Raw genomic sequence first — 15,417 nt, 5'->3', positions numbered from 1 at the left:
TCAAGTTCCTTTCCTCATTACTTAGGGAGTCACAATCCAGCCACCCAAATAATCTGCTTGGCTTGCTCATATGCTACAGGTTTATAGTCACGGGACAGGCTCAAAGTACTTCTCTAAATGAGTACCTAAGGAATGTGAAGACAAATTCAATCACTCTGCTTCTGTGAGTGGACTCAACACTGAGGTGTCTCCAGTCTAAGCCCCATATCTTCTTCTGGTTTCAAATGATGTCACAAATTACCACTGGCTCTGGTTCTTTTATTTGTTATATGTGTGCATTTTTTTTTTCACTAAAGAGCAAAAAAAGACTATGACAATTTTTTCCTGAATAAGAATAACAAGTACTTCATGAAAAGTAGGTAAGCAGTAAAAATGAACCCCCCGACTCATTTATTGATTTAAAAAGAGATTTACTGATGACTGTGTTTATTGCAGTAGTGAGGAAATACAGGAAGAAACAAACAGATATACGGCTTACATGGACCTTGGATTCAACCAAGAGAACAGGCAGTCGATAGTAACACACAGTAATGGGTGAATGTGCTAGATAAGAAGACAAGGCACGCTATAGTCAACAAAAGGAACTCCAGGAAGGCTGCTCACTGCCTTCTTAAGAAGTGGCATCAAAGGAAGTCAGTGACCTGGTAACCAGACACCAAAACCATAAACAAGTACTCATGGAATCTACAAGCCAGGGATGGCTTGCTGACAGGTTAAGAATACCATTTCCCCACATTCCACATGCAGCTACACATGTACCTCCACGTGTTTCTTACTACTGGAATCATAGTTTTCTGCTTGGAGATTTATCAAAAGTGACAGTACCAGTATCCATCCTTAAGTTCTCGGTATTAAGAAACCGTAAATAAATTTGTTTGGATGATTGACTTTTAGATAGAAAAAGGAATGTCCTTCATGCTGGAGGAGAGCATGTCCTTGATTGATGAGTCCATGCTATTGAGCTATAATTGTTTCCAGATATAATTTTAAGATGTGCGATCTTCTTCCTCTGTTCAGGCTGGCAAGGGGAATTCTGAGAGCAGAGGCCAAGAAGACAAGGTTAAATAATTGTATTGCACTCACGCCTCGGTTTCCTCACCTCCAACAGGAGATCAATAAAGCCTCCCCACCATCCACTGGTGTGGATTAACTAATTAATGACCAAATGGTGCTGAACAAAGGCTGATCATTATTATTCAAGAAACACAAAAATCCATCATCGGATTGTACCTTCCTGGCATCTGTTGCCTTGGTAACCAGATTTGCAGGTGCAACTACCATTTTTGGCACTGCATTCCAGGGTGTTCTCTTCCACACACTGACATTCCAAAGAACAGCTAGCTCCATAGGCTCCCCTGGGACAGCCTGCAAGCAGATTGAAGCAAACCGGTCACCTGAAAACCATGCTTTGTTTATTTGAAATTGTTAGTGCATAGGCATGACATTTTTTGCAGCCCAGTTATAAAGAGAATAAGGGGATCATCATGACTGCCAAAAAAAAAAAAAATGAGGGAACAAATGTCTTTCAAATCAGGCAATTCATTTGCTTTTTGGCAACTGGACATGAACAGCGAAGCCTGAATTACTTAAAAAGCTGCAGTGATGCTGGGAGAGTGACTGCCTCTCAAACGTGCTTATTGCTGCCTGGACTTAATATTCTCCAAGGACTGCTTTGGCTGCCAGATCCCCTCATCATCCCACTGCAGCCTGGGGATGATGGACAGGCACTTATGTGAAGGTTGGCCATTGTCCTTACTCCCCCTCATTATATGGTAATCGGAAATAATTTTACATCACACAGATTACACAAAGCTTCCATTGTGACAGCGATATTATCTTGCACACGTCTGTGGCAAGAGCTGCTTGCCCTGCCTTCTTTATCCTCCTCAGGCCATTGAGTTTTACAGATGATGCAATGAGGACTGAAATTCTAACTTGTAAACAGCCTGCCCTTGTGTCTAGGATGGTATACCACAGTTCATGTGTTCCCTTGCTTCCTTCTTTGCAACCTTTCTTCTTAATTCTTAAAACAGCTCAATTCCCTTTCCAAAACATATCTCTGACAGTTACTTTGCTTCCCAATTATCAATATTCAAGAGTCTCCTTAAATGAAGTGTGCTTTAAGCTGCACCTGGCCTTATGGTAATCATTTGGTGTGTTCTGACAGGCTTTGCCCTGCAATGCTGCCTGCAAAAAAATGAAATGAGTTGTGGGGCTCCCCTGGGGACGGAAAGTGACATAGTAGAGTCCATTCAATGTGGTGGTTGTAATGGCTCCAAACAAATCCCAGTTCTGGTTGCCAGGGACAGTGAGAATAATCTCTAAAGCCAAACAAGACAATCCACAGGGTCCTGTGGACTCTTCAAAATCTGTTCCAGTTGATAACAAGTGATCTTTTTTATGACCTTCAAGTTCTATGAACAGCATCAGACTTCCCAAGACTGTGGTCTGTCTTGTTCTAGGCTTGTCTTTTGGTTCTAGAATACTTGCTTAGAAACTGGTTTGCAGAAAAGAAAGAGTAGAAAGAATCTCTGTAGGTAATTCAGTATCTGCTCAGGGCTTGTGAGGCATCGAGATAAAACACTCTATTTTGAAGTCCTAATTCTCAGGACTTTCTTCCTCTATACATCAAGGATATAATTTGTTAAGACGAGGTTGTTTTGAGATAGATGCATTTCTAACCTAATCCACATAACGAACTTACAAACTGACAGATTTGTCCAGAGTACTGCTTGTGGTGAAAGCACCAATGATGGACACTACAATGCCACAGAAGGACCTACCTACAGGAGACAAAAGTCCTGGGACAAGTCTAACATCGTTAGAGGAGCAGAAAATGATTGACACCTTGAAACTGAACTCTCAGCTCACTGAACTGTCAGACATTGGATTTCTATTATAAGGCACTCAGTACTTTGTGTGGCTAGAAAAAAATAATGGTTAATTATAGGACTTGAGGTCCTCAGGTCTAGTCAAGTGACATCCATGAGTAAATCCAGAAGAACTAGGGTATGTATACTTTTCATAAAAAGGGTAACATTCAAGATATTAACAGGTATCACCACCACCATCACCACTATCAGCAGTACCCTGCTACAACCACCATCAGCAGCGTTACTACCAACACCGCAAATAACAATCATGTTCGGTGGTTTTCTTCCAAGTCTTTACTCTTCACAGCTGGGAGGTGAATTTAAATATGTGAGGCTGGAATTCAGATATTAGAGTGTGAATTTTATTGCTGAATAATGAGCTTCTCAAACTCTTTGACCAGATGTACTGATTTAATTTTTGTGCTCAAACATCTGATATTGTCATATGAAATATTCACAAGTTATTACTTCATATTGGATATATCTTGATACATTTTGGGGCCAAGAACAAAATGATACTATCTTTGTTTGTAGCCTAGTTTTCCTCTCTGGGCATGATATTATAGAACATACCATCTGTACCTCTACTATATAGCTATTGGTGGCTCTCTTCTTTCTCTATTTAGCTACACCTAATCTTTTCTCATAATCCACACTCAGCTTACTATGAGGCATTAAATTAGTCTCTTATTGGTGTGGTCATAATTTATTATTTTTATTTACAGAGACATTGCTTTTCTTACATATGCAAGTCCTATGAGCATGCAACTGAGGATAAATTATAAACTATAGAAGGTCATGGTATCTTGATAACAGCAGTAGAAATGATAATATCTTCATCAAGTAGTTATCATGAACTCTTAATCCCTTTGGACAACACTATTTGAAGGTGGGACTTTAATAACATTATTAGATCAGGAAGTAGTGTTTTTATGTGTGATATTGGTGCTTTAGTAAGGAAGATTTAGAATAGATTTGCTTGTCCCCCTAAGAGGTGGATGCAGTGACTGAAAATATCTAGGAACCACTATCCTAAGGCATTATACTTGAGAAGTTCTGTAGAACTCTCAGGTTCTAGAATTAAATACACTTATTTTTATAACCTATTCACTTTATGGTATTCTTTCATAGCAGGCTAATCAGCCCCAAGATATCAATGTTCACTAGGAGAAAGCTTCGGAGGACCCAGTCCCTCTGCAACAAGATGAGGGAAGGCAACAGGACAGGAGCAGGAAGGATTATTTCAAGTTCACAGATCTATGCTTCAAAGTTGGAGGAAGGTCTTTCAGTGTTCCTCCAGGAAGAAACTGAAAACTAGAGCTGAACTTACAAACTCAGATATTTTGGGTAATCATGTCTTCTTGCATGCATGGACAGAATGCAAGCAGAAGGGCTATGCTGAATTTTAAGGGTAATAGTGTTTTGTACTAGACAAAAGGACATGGTTTCGGCTCCTCACACTTAGCTCCTATAAAGTGCCAGGTGTTTACTGAAACAATCTATAACAATTTACACTTGATACCTAAATATATAAAATATGAAATTGAAAACATTTAAAATGCGGAATTAGTTTTAATCATCAAAATACAGATTTTGTAATTTAAAGAGCTCCAAGAACAGAATTAAATATTTGTATAGTTGAGTAGATGAACTATAAGGTTTTTTTTTCCTTTCAATCTTTGACTGAACTGTCCCCACACTATTCTAAGCCACTGTGCTTCACAAAGGGAACAATCACCGCTGTTACTTACTAAGGTGGCAAAATCTTCCATAGCGCCCTAGGTCACACATGCAGGCACCATATACCCTGTGGCAATGAGCATTGTTAGCACAATGACATTTTCTTTTGCAGTTCTTCCCAAAGAACCCTTTCAGGCATCCTGCAGGGTATGGAAGCAAAATAAAGATTAGCTCACAGGCAGAAATTGTTACAACCTTCCCTTGTACAATGTGAATCCTGAGTATCCACCCATACCTGAAGGGATATCAGCTATGGATGGTTTAGTTGAGGGAGAGACAGTAGCTCTCCTTTGGGGAGCTAGCCTCTGGTAGGTTGTTCATACATCCCAGCTGATGACCACATGCTCATGCACATATAGGTAACACGAAATGAATGCATTGGAAGACATGAAGTTGGGAGGGAGGGAAGGAGGTGGGATATTCTGTGTGAGATGCACTGAGATGGTAGTGCTGGGTAGATATGATCAATATACATTGCATAAATGGATCAAAATAAAAAATAAACCTTTTTAATAGTCCTTTGAGAATTTCCTACAATGTGTGTTGATTGTATTCGTATCCTCTCTTACAACTCTTCACAAATCTACCCTTCTTTTCTACACACCAAATTTTGTAGATTCTTTTTTCCTTTTTTCTTTTAAAAACATCAAGTCTAATTTGTGAGGCTCATGCATTTTTAGATGTGGAATCTACAACCGAATCTTGGTAGAACTTCTAGAGTCCACAACCTTTATAAACATGATTCTCCTAGCAGTTATTAATTTCTAATAGTTGCTCCCTAGGGGCAGGATTTCAGAACTACATTTTTTTTCCATGCTGGAATTATATATGGCTTGATCTTGTGCAAGTCTTGGGCACGCTGTCTCACTTACTGAGTTAATACGCACTGCTACCTTGTGTTTGGAAGAGTCTTTGTAGTCATCTACCATCCCTGGATTTTAATTATTAAATATATATCATATGTCAAATATGTCAAATGGTATATATTTTACATTTATAATATATATCAATATACATATGAATATATATTAATATACATATGAAGCTTAAGAAAATCCAGGTCTTAGTCAATAACTCATCTAGTAAAATGTTTATGGTACAAACATGAGAACTTGAGTTCATTATCAAAAATAGATTTTTGTATGTTCAAAGCCAACCCGGATTGTGTAATGAATTCTAGGCCAGCTAGGACAAGAGCGAGAACCTTTCTAAAGCAAAGCAAAACAAAACCCAAAACCCTATTGTTCAGGGTTGGTCTGATGCTGCTATGTATTCAAGTGCTAGACTCTGTACAAGAGGATCTATGTACTGGCTGGTTTTGTGTCAACTTGACACAGCTGGAGTTATCACAGAGAAAGGAGCTTCAGTTGGGGAAATGCCTCCATGAGATCCAGCTGTGGGGCATTTTCTCAACTAGTGATCAAGGGGGGGAGGTCCCCTTGTGGGTGGTGCCATCACTGGGCTGGTAGTCTTGGGTTCTATAAGAGAGCAGGCTGAGCAAGTCAGTGGAAGCAAGCCAGTAAAGAACATCCCTCCATGGCTTCTGCATCAGCTCCTGCTCTCTGACCTGCTTGAGTTCCAGTCCTTCATCCTTTTGTGATCAACAGCAGTATGGAAATGTAAGCCGAATAAACCCTTTCCTCCCCAACTTGCTTCTTGGTCATGATGTTTGTGCAGGAATAGAAACCCTGACTAAGACACTCCCCAACTTGCTTCTTGGTCATGATGTTTGTGCAGGAATAGAAACCCTGACTAAGACAATCTGGTTGCCCAAAGATAAGTGAATTCCCATATAGAGCAGCTTTGGCTGTGCAAACCTTGCTCCCCAATTTAAAACTATTGGTTGAATTAAGGTGACTACAGCCAATTACTGGAGGGAATAGAGGTAATTGGATTTTCAGTTACCTGGCTAGGGGTCACAGGTAGGGACCAAGAGGGGAAAAGAAAAGAAGAGAAAGTGAAGGAGGAAGAAGGCAAAATGTAGCTCTCCATTAGATAAGATGGACCAAGAGCACGTGCCCAAGCAAAATGCAGCTGGAAGACAGGCTGGTAGAGCGGAGATTTCCTGAGAAGACACAAACAGAAAGTGTTTGAGGAGCACAGCTGGGAAGTAGCCAGTCTATCATTAGAGAATTAGATTAGGGGTCATCTCCCAGTAATTGCACAAAAGCTAAATAAATAAATCTCATTCATTTGGAAGCAAGCAGGGATGGGTATAATTCAATTTATTTCACACCTTGCCTTAAAAACCAAGGTGTATAGCATACTGAGGACCAACACTGGATGTTAACTTCTGGTGTCCACACACACTAATGGGCATTTGCAATACATACATAATCACACAGACACACAGGGGGACAATATTTTCGTTCTGGTTAGATGGAGGCTAATGAGGGTTTTGTTTTGTTTGTTTGTTTTTGTAAGTACACAGTAATGATTTGGCATCCTCTGCTTGAAATCTTACTGTGACCTGTTGTAGTTCCTATCTCCACTCTCGTTGCCCACCCTTAATGGGTTCCATTGGTGGATCCCGAGAGGGAGAACAGGGGGAATCAAGGTCTCAGGTGGCAAGTGAGCATGATGAGAACAGACTTGGGAGGCAGCTTCAGTGGGACAGCTTGTTTAGCTGGGAGAACAAAGGGTATTGAAACCTTTGAGAAGTGGGTAGATGTGTACAGGGAGAGTATAAACTCTTGTCCATGGCCAGCGTGCTGAACATGCCTAATGTGAATTCAGGGGACAGCGAGTGCATCCTGCTTGCTAAGCTACATGACCCCCTCTAAGAGGCAAGAGTCGGGGTACGGGACAGCATGGGCCAGACCATGAGAGGATGGCATAGATAAGGGCCGGCCAGTCTATAAGACGTTCCACACTCTTGCTTCATGCCTACTTCCAAGGGCTCCAAGCTTCCCCAACCCACAGCTTGTCAATGCCAGAAACTAAAAGCTCCAAATTGATCCCCTGAGCTGGGGTTAGCAGAAGTGATGCTCTCCGTTTCCCGTGAGGTCCTTGACACACCACAAAGCTTTACATCTTCTCAAGAACGCCATTCCCACACATCGCCTCCTCCCTGTTCTCTTTTTTACTATTTTATAAGTATCTCCTTGCTGGGGTCTGAATGGTCTTATACCCAGCTATGCATCACTATTTAATTTGCAATACATTTGTCTCAACATTTATAATCTATGTCTGTCTTGAACCAGATCACAACTTCTATAGGGTAGGACTGGGATTTTTTCTGGAACAGTGTCATCATTCCCAGCAGAGCTCATTTGCAAACATTTATCAAATGTGTGTGTGTGTGTGTGTGTATCAAATGTGTATATATATTTATACATATATGTCGTATATATTTATACTTATATATTATATATTTATATATGTATTTATATATACACACATGTATCAAATGTGTATACACACACACACACACACACACACACACACACACACACACACACAGTCACTGGCATTTTGTGAGCTCTCCACCCTTATGTTCTCTTCTCCCTTCCTCTCTTTCTCCTCTCTTGCTCTGGTTTCATTCCCTCTTACTTTTTCATAAAAGTCTTACTCTCCTCCTTTTGTTCTGTATAAAAGATGAGCTCTCCCCAGGCTCTATTTCCGGACCCACATTCTCAAGCCCAACATTTTCTTGATACGAAGACACATCCTTTTCTTGTATCAAGATTCATCCTGCTTACATAACAGCCAGCCGAGTGTCATAGTTACTGTTGTATGGCTACGAAGAAGACCAAAGCACAACTTATTAAAAAGACATTTAACTGGGGGCTTACAGTTTCAGAGGATGAGATTATTGGCATCATGGTAGGGAGCACTGTGAGACCAGCAGACAAGTGCTGTAGCAGTAGCTGAGAGCATACATTTTATCCTTAAGAGGAAGGGAGACTGAGGAAAGTACCAGACCTAGCGTGGGCTGTTGAAACATCAAAGCCCATCCCCAGTGACACACCTTCTCTAACATGGCCACATGTTAATTCTTCCTAAACAATCCACCAGCTAGGGACCAAGTACTCAAATATATGAGCCCATAGGGTTCATTCTCCTTCAAACGGGCACCTAGTGACTCTTATTTTGTTCTGTTATACTTGCCATGGCCAAAGTCACTTTATTCTTGTCCATGTAGGTACAGACTTTCAAGCCTTCATTTCTATTTGAGCCCTTACTCCTCTAAACCCCCAAGCTAGCAGTGGCTCATCTTATTGATAGGACATTCCTACCTTCGTTACACATCCTCCCATAAACACCTGGAGGGCATAGCCACTGTCTAGTTTGAGTATCACAGATGCCTCCATTCTGACAATTGTAGTTGTCTGTGAACACCTTTTTGTTAGCATCTATAGAACAAAGTGTGAGTGAATAAGGAAAGGTAAATGTGTAGTGGAACATCCTGCCCACCCCAAAGGAGCCAGAAGGAGAGGTCAGAAGGAGAGATAACCTTTCCATTAGGATGGCTACCAAGTAATTCAATTATTAGTATCTTTCAGACCCAGGGTAATACTCTGGCATAGTACTAGTTTCTATGATTTAATTGCCCATGGGGAAGGTCCAGATGCTACAGCTGGAAAAAATAATGATGACTCAAAGAAATGCTAACAAGGTTCAAATGTTTATGACCTTGTTCCTTAAACTGAAATCCTCATGGTTTCAACGCTACCCAGTCATATTTGCTGAATAACTATAAGCACCCTTAATGAGAAACAAACTGCATATTCTACTCTGAGAAATAGGGAGAAAATACAGGGAGAAGAATGTCATGTTTTAAAACTAACAATGAACACAAGAATGCTTCTGGGAACTGGGGGCTTGAGTTCTCTTGGGAACTCCCATGGTATTTCACATTCTCATAATTTGATGAAATTAATTAAGTGACAGATTTCTCTGTTTTGTTGATTCTTTTAGAAGTGCCAGGTATTCCGAAATGTACACTGAAGAAATTAAATTGGGACTTTCTTTAACATGATAATTTTATTAGCTTTTTTAGTTGACATTCTACTATAAGTTTTACTCTCAATCTATATTTATTATGCATCTTAGTTAGGGTTTCCATTGCTGTGAAGAGATATCATGACCACAACAATTTTTATAAAGGATAACATTTAAATAGGGTTGGCTTACAGCTTTAGAGGCTTAGTCCATTATCATCATGACTTATGGCAGCATGCAGGCAGACATGGTTCTGGAGAGGGAGCTGAGAGTTCTACATCTTGATCCACATGCAGGAGAAATGAACTGTAAGCCACTAGGCAGTTTTTGAGAACTCAAAGCCCACCATCTAATGATGTACTTCCTCCAACAAAGCCACACCTACTCCAACAAGGCCACCCTTCCTAATAGTGCCTTGCCCTAAGGATCTATGGGTGCCATTTTTATTCAAGCCTCTACATGATGTCTATTGTAGTTAGTTACATATTCATCTTATATTTTCCCAATGCCTTTATTATCATTCATTTCTTTCTTTCCCCTCTCTCTTTCTTCCTTGTTTTGTTCATTGAGAGAAGTTCTAATGTACTCAACATTGACCTTGAACTCATAATGACTTTAAAATTCTAATCCTCATTCCTCTACCTTTAAATGCTGGGATTATAGATCTATTCTGCTTGGTTTGTGTAATGTTAGTACTTGAAGTCACAGCCTTGTGCATGCTAACCAAACTTTCTACCTACGGGGCTTATCTATTGTTTTTTTTTTTCTCAATTTCAAGCCCTAGGCTTCTATAGTAAAGGGGAAAAGGGGAAGCAAAAGTAAGAAAAGAGAAAGATATTGGGGAGTGAACAATTCTTGAGTCCTAGATTGTTAATTCATGTGTAGTATAATATTGTAATTTCCCCACATCTAGAAGGAACAGTTTTTAAAAACAAAGATAAAGAATTCACAGTTGCTTCCAAAGTTTCTGGGTTATGATATATCACCTACATAGTGTATCTATGGGGTTCTCTACCCACCCCACCCCCAAAATAACATATAGTAAAACACAAGAATTTCCAAGTTATTTTATTAGTATAATAGAATAAAGAACATGTCCTAAAATGAAGGTGGAGGACATGGAAGGCATCACAAACTCCCCTGCTCATCAGCAATCCACGCCATTGGGAGTCACTGTTCTCTTTCCTCTTCATTAGATAATCAAACAGTGTTCCGTGATTTCAACATGGAATTTCTTCAAAGAGATGTAGTGATAAGAGGCCATGATATTAAAATTAAATAATGCACTGTGATACTTAAATCATTTCCTTATAATTTGTTGAACTAATTTTTTTGAGACGTCTAAGTAGATATTTTCATAGTTGACCACTCAAGAAACTGGAATAATCATTCACTCAGTGGGGAGCACCATGGTCCTGATTCCTACCCGATCTATTTTTAACTTCCTTGGTTGCATTTTTAAATGGTAATCATCTTTAAAGTATGTAATTTATATGAACTTTAAAGAATATCCCACTGCCTTTTTGCTGAAGAATTAGTTGAAATCTGTGAGTTGATTTGGGTTGTTCTGTCTTCATTCTTAGCCTCGGCTTTCTGTAACAGACTTTTCCAGAGAAGCTTGTGAGCACTCAGGCCATCTGTCATGTATTCCAAGTCTGAGGACATGGATGTCTTGTCCTTTTATCCCCTGGCTCTTTGAATTTCTCAGTTTAAGATTCATATCAGTGATGCTTTCTTCTAATGCCTCAGGAGTAAGGCATTAGAAGAATTTCTCAAGCTACCATGACAAGGACCGTGTGGTCAGGCCATACATGTATATCAATGGGCTTGCATGATAAAGCAAATTTTTAATGTGTCATTCATATGATATCATTATATAATTTTATAATGAACTTACAGGTCAACATTACCAAGGGTCTTCACCAAGATTTGTCCTTTCCACAGTGATGTGGTTGACATTTCAATAGAGAGTAAATTATAACAACTAAAAAGGAATTGGACCTGACCAAAGAGAACACTCTCTGAGAAAGAATATCAACACAGTAGGGAGAGTGCTTTATATCTACTAGAAAAGGTCAATGTTTGTGGAAGACTGCAGAATCACATAAAGCGTCATGTAACAGGCAGTAAGAGATCTTCAGAGATCTGCGTAATATAGAAACCATTGAGCTAAAAGTGCAGAATATGAAATGGCCAGTGGTTTAACGTCTTAGAAATACTTAACTGGGCAAAGACTACAATTTTTTTTTAAATGAGAAGAACTTATTAGAATCTGATTCTAGAAGGCTCCCCATGACTATGTACAGAAAGTGGGCTGCTAAACAGGTTGAGAGTGGCAGAGAACATGATCACAAAGATCCTGGGGGGGGGGGGACATCCTAAAGACCTGAAGGAGTCATGCTGGCAGACAGATGTCACCATGTCAGCTTGGGTCCTTTGCCTGAGCCATGCAGTAGAACATGTCTCTGGTCTTTTTTTCTTACACATAGGGAGCTAAAAGGAAAAATCTGCTCACGCCATCTTCCAGATAATCATGAAGACACATATTTTTAAGTACAAGAGAAAGTTAAAAAGAGAGAAAGAAACTCAATGCATTTTATTTTATCACGTGGAAGTTTCAACTCCTAAAATCTGTCTTCATTTAAAACACAAATGAAATGATATTTGGATGGCATCATATTTAAATTTTTGATAGCTCCTCTTGAGAGCCTTATATAAAAAGATGAAACCATTACCATTGGCTATGTTCACATAATTTTTTAGAGGGGGGAGTGGGGTAAACAACAGAAGTAAGCCCAGTTAAACAATTTCGATTTTTAAAATTTTATGCAAATTCACTGTACTTCATAATGTAAACATTTGTTGGCTTTTCCATTGGGAATAGCTGGCCAGGTGCTGGTGATGTATTCAAGTGCAGGGTTTTCATAAGATCAGCCTTATTAGAAGCCCTTACTAATTTCTTTGTGTTATGTGTTAGTAGGACTTGGAATACTGCCTTCCTCTGAGAATGTAAAATCTCCCCATGCTGTTATATATTCGATTCACACGCACCAGCATTCACTAGCATTCTTTGTATACGATAAACATATTATTATCCTTACTGGATAGTCAATAAGTAAATTTGAGGGTGCCTTTGTTAAGGAGAACTCACCTACAGGAGCTTGCTGATCTTCCCCAGTCCTTAGGACACTGCTTTCATTGCATATAAGGCCAGTCCATTCAGCTGGGCACAAGCACCCACTCTTTCCTTCTTGGCATCTTCCTCCATTCATGCAGTCTTCACAGCTCAAGCTGCAGTCCAGGCCAAAGGTGCCATCTAAACAGACTGCCATGAGAAAATATGTTAGCTGGACCCTAGCTACAAGTGTAACCAAAAGTAAAGCAAAATTCTTAATCCCAAATAAAATCAGATCAGATGTCTTTCACACACACACACACACACACACACGAATCCAGAAAAGGACACTAGCAAAGAAATATCTTTCAACATAGAACAGATTTTATTTCTGTCAGATATAGTATTAGATTACTGTCCCATCCTTAAAGGGTTACAAAAGAATAATAAGTCAGAGCTATGATTGATTTCAGACTAGGGGCAGCTAGTCCATGCTTGCTGATGATTCCTTTTTTAGATAGGTGTTTCTATCCATGGGTTTTTAAGTGAATTTTTATTGAAATTTAACATTCATGTGTAATGATGCACACATCTCAAATATACCCTTCACTAGCCCACAAACTCAGGTCAAGATATAGCACATTACCTGCCACCTAAAATGTCAAAGCTATTAGTCTCATAAATAAAAGATTATCATAATTTGTGATACCACACATTTTTTTTTCTGAATGATTTATAAATAGAATTGTAGAGTGAGCACTTTGGTGGTCAGGTTTCTTTTGTCGATACGTTTGCAGGATTCTTCCCCACCCTGTGCACAAATCTTTTGTGTCTGTATAGTTTCTTATTTCTTACTGAAGTGCAATAAATTCACTTCTACGTTCTTTTCTTGATGGAGCTCATCCTAACCTGAATAAGTACAGAGAACATTTTTTGCTTAGTTGTTTACACGTGAGCTCCTGTTTTGTCACTTTGGTGTGGGAGAGAAGGATGGATGTGGGACCTCGCTGCTACAGGCAGTGCTGATTGATTTCTGGGGCCTGGCTGCTCTGTTCAGTGCTGATTCCTACCCTGCTCACAACTCTGCTGCTGAGCACTGTACCTTGCACATGTCTTGCTTTCTTCCTAGCTGTCTGTAGGAATTCATGGCACATCTCATGAACAGATAAGATTGAAGGAAAGAGAAGATTTCTCTCTTTCCAAACCTGGTCAAATGATTTTAGTCTGTGTTTGTGCCTCCCAACTACATTTATTCTGATTTTAAATAGGCAAGGCAGCAGAGATCTTAAGAATGAAACATTCAAGTGTTTCTTCTTTGGGTGGGAGCATGTATAGATATTCTGATAAATAAACTATAACACAAATACATTACTGAGAGTTTCTATTTTATTTTTATATTTATTTACTTGTTTATTTATTTAGGTACATGTGTACATATGTGTGGACATGTGATGAGGTCAGAGAGCAGCTGTTGGGAGGGATTAATTTTCTTCCACCATGTGAATCCTAGGTTTGAATTCAGGATGTCAGGGTTAGTAGCTTGTCATTTACTTAATGAGCCATCAACACAACCTATTACCCCACACTTCCATTTCTACAAATACCTCATTTATGTCTTTATTATTCAAAAAATGGAAGCCAAGAGATGACAAATTTTATAGGAAGGTCTGCAAAACTGAAGACTTTGGTCCTGTTTTTCTACAAAAGCTCCCATTCCAACATTTGATGACATTAACTATTTGTTGTGGTTTTTATATGCTTGGCCCAGGAAGTGGCACTATTAGGAGGTGTGGCCTTGTTGGAATAGGTGTGTCAATGTGGGTGTGGAGTTTAAGACCTTCATCTTAACTGTGTGGAAGCCAATCTTCTCCTTTTTGCCTTTAAAACAAGGTGTAGAACTCTCAATTCCTCTTATATCATGCCTGCCTGATACTGCCATGTTCCTACCTAGAAGATAATGGACAGAACCTCTGAACCTGTAAGCCAGCCCCAATTAAACGTTGTCTTCATAAGAGTTGCCTTGGTCATGGAGTCTGGTCACAGCAGTACAACCCTAACTAAGACACTATTATAACAAGATGGAGTTATCTAATGATGTCTGACTTCGAGAGCAATGAGTCAATCCTTTACGCACCAACTCTGTGCAAGGCTGTCAGCCCTTGGACCTCTCCTTCTGCTTCTGAGTCAGCAGCATCATTGTCTTCATCTTCATATGAAGCAGTCAGAGAAGGATCAAGGTAAGGGAATGGCTGAGGTGAGTTCTGAGCCAGACGGCCTGGAAACCTCAGAATGTCTATTTCCTCTTCTCCCTCTAACTCCTCATCCAAAGCTGAGGCCAGAAAGAGAGAAAGAAAAAAAAAATGACTTTCAGCCGTGTGGATAGAAGGAAAAAGCAAGCAAGCATTGACAGATAGTGAGAATCTGAACTAGACAGCCAAGCAGGATGACTAATATGCAAAGAGCTTTGAGCAGGCTCTTCAAAAGCCTGTTGTAGCCAGATGCTGCCAGCATGGGGATGAATTACAGTAGGCAGAATACAAAGGAAATAAAATAAGGCTAGAAAGAAGGAAAAGAGGGTGGAGGTAGTCAAGAAGGAGAACATGAATGAGACAGAGAGAAAGACAAGAAAAAAAGTAATGGAGAGTGGGGAGTAAAAGGAAAGAGTATAAAGAAGGAAGGGGAGGGTAGGAGGGAGGGAGGAAGAGATGAGTAGAAAGGAGAGAGATGGAAAGATGAGAGAGAGAG

At 39.7% G+C, this 15,417-nt stretch overlaps 1 protein-coding gene across 3 annotated transcripts in view; it reads right to left on the bottom strand.

Moving 5' to 3' along the window:
- Positions 1 to 718: 718 nt before the first annotated feature.
- LOC110320670 (EGF-like and EMI domain-containing protein 1) overlaps positions 719 to 15,417 on the bottom strand; it is a 569,140-nt gene continuing 554,441 nt past the window's right edge. For 2 of the 3 annotated variants that reach the window (XM_029537778.1, XM_021196778.2), the window contains 5 exons: positions 14,807 to 15,001; positions 12,709 to 12,882; positions 4,625 to 4,753; positions 1,231 to 1,365; positions 719 to 1,033 (listed from right to left, as the gene is read on the bottom strand). In XM_029537778.1, the coding sequence (XP_029393638.1) occupies positions 1,014 to 1,033; positions 1,231 to 1,365; positions 4,625 to 4,753; positions 12,709 to 12,882; positions 14,807 to 15,001 (653 nt within the window). In that variant the 3' untranslated portion in view covers positions 719 to 1,013. Of the gene's footprint in view, positions 1,034 to 1,230; positions 1,366 to 4,624; positions 4,754 to 11,810; positions 12,883 to 14,806; positions 15,002 to 15,417 lie in introns of those variants that run through there. The other variant, XM_021196777.1, reaches the window with a different exon arrangement.

Source organism: Mus pahari, chromosome 4 (genome assembly GCF_900095145.1).
Source record: "Mus pahari chromosome 4, PAHARI_EIJ_v1.1, whole genome shotgun sequence".
NCBI lineage: Eukaryota > Metazoa > Chordata > Mammalia > Rodentia > Muridae > Mus > Mus pahari.
This window is presented reverse-complemented; position numbering and strand designations above follow the sequence as displayed.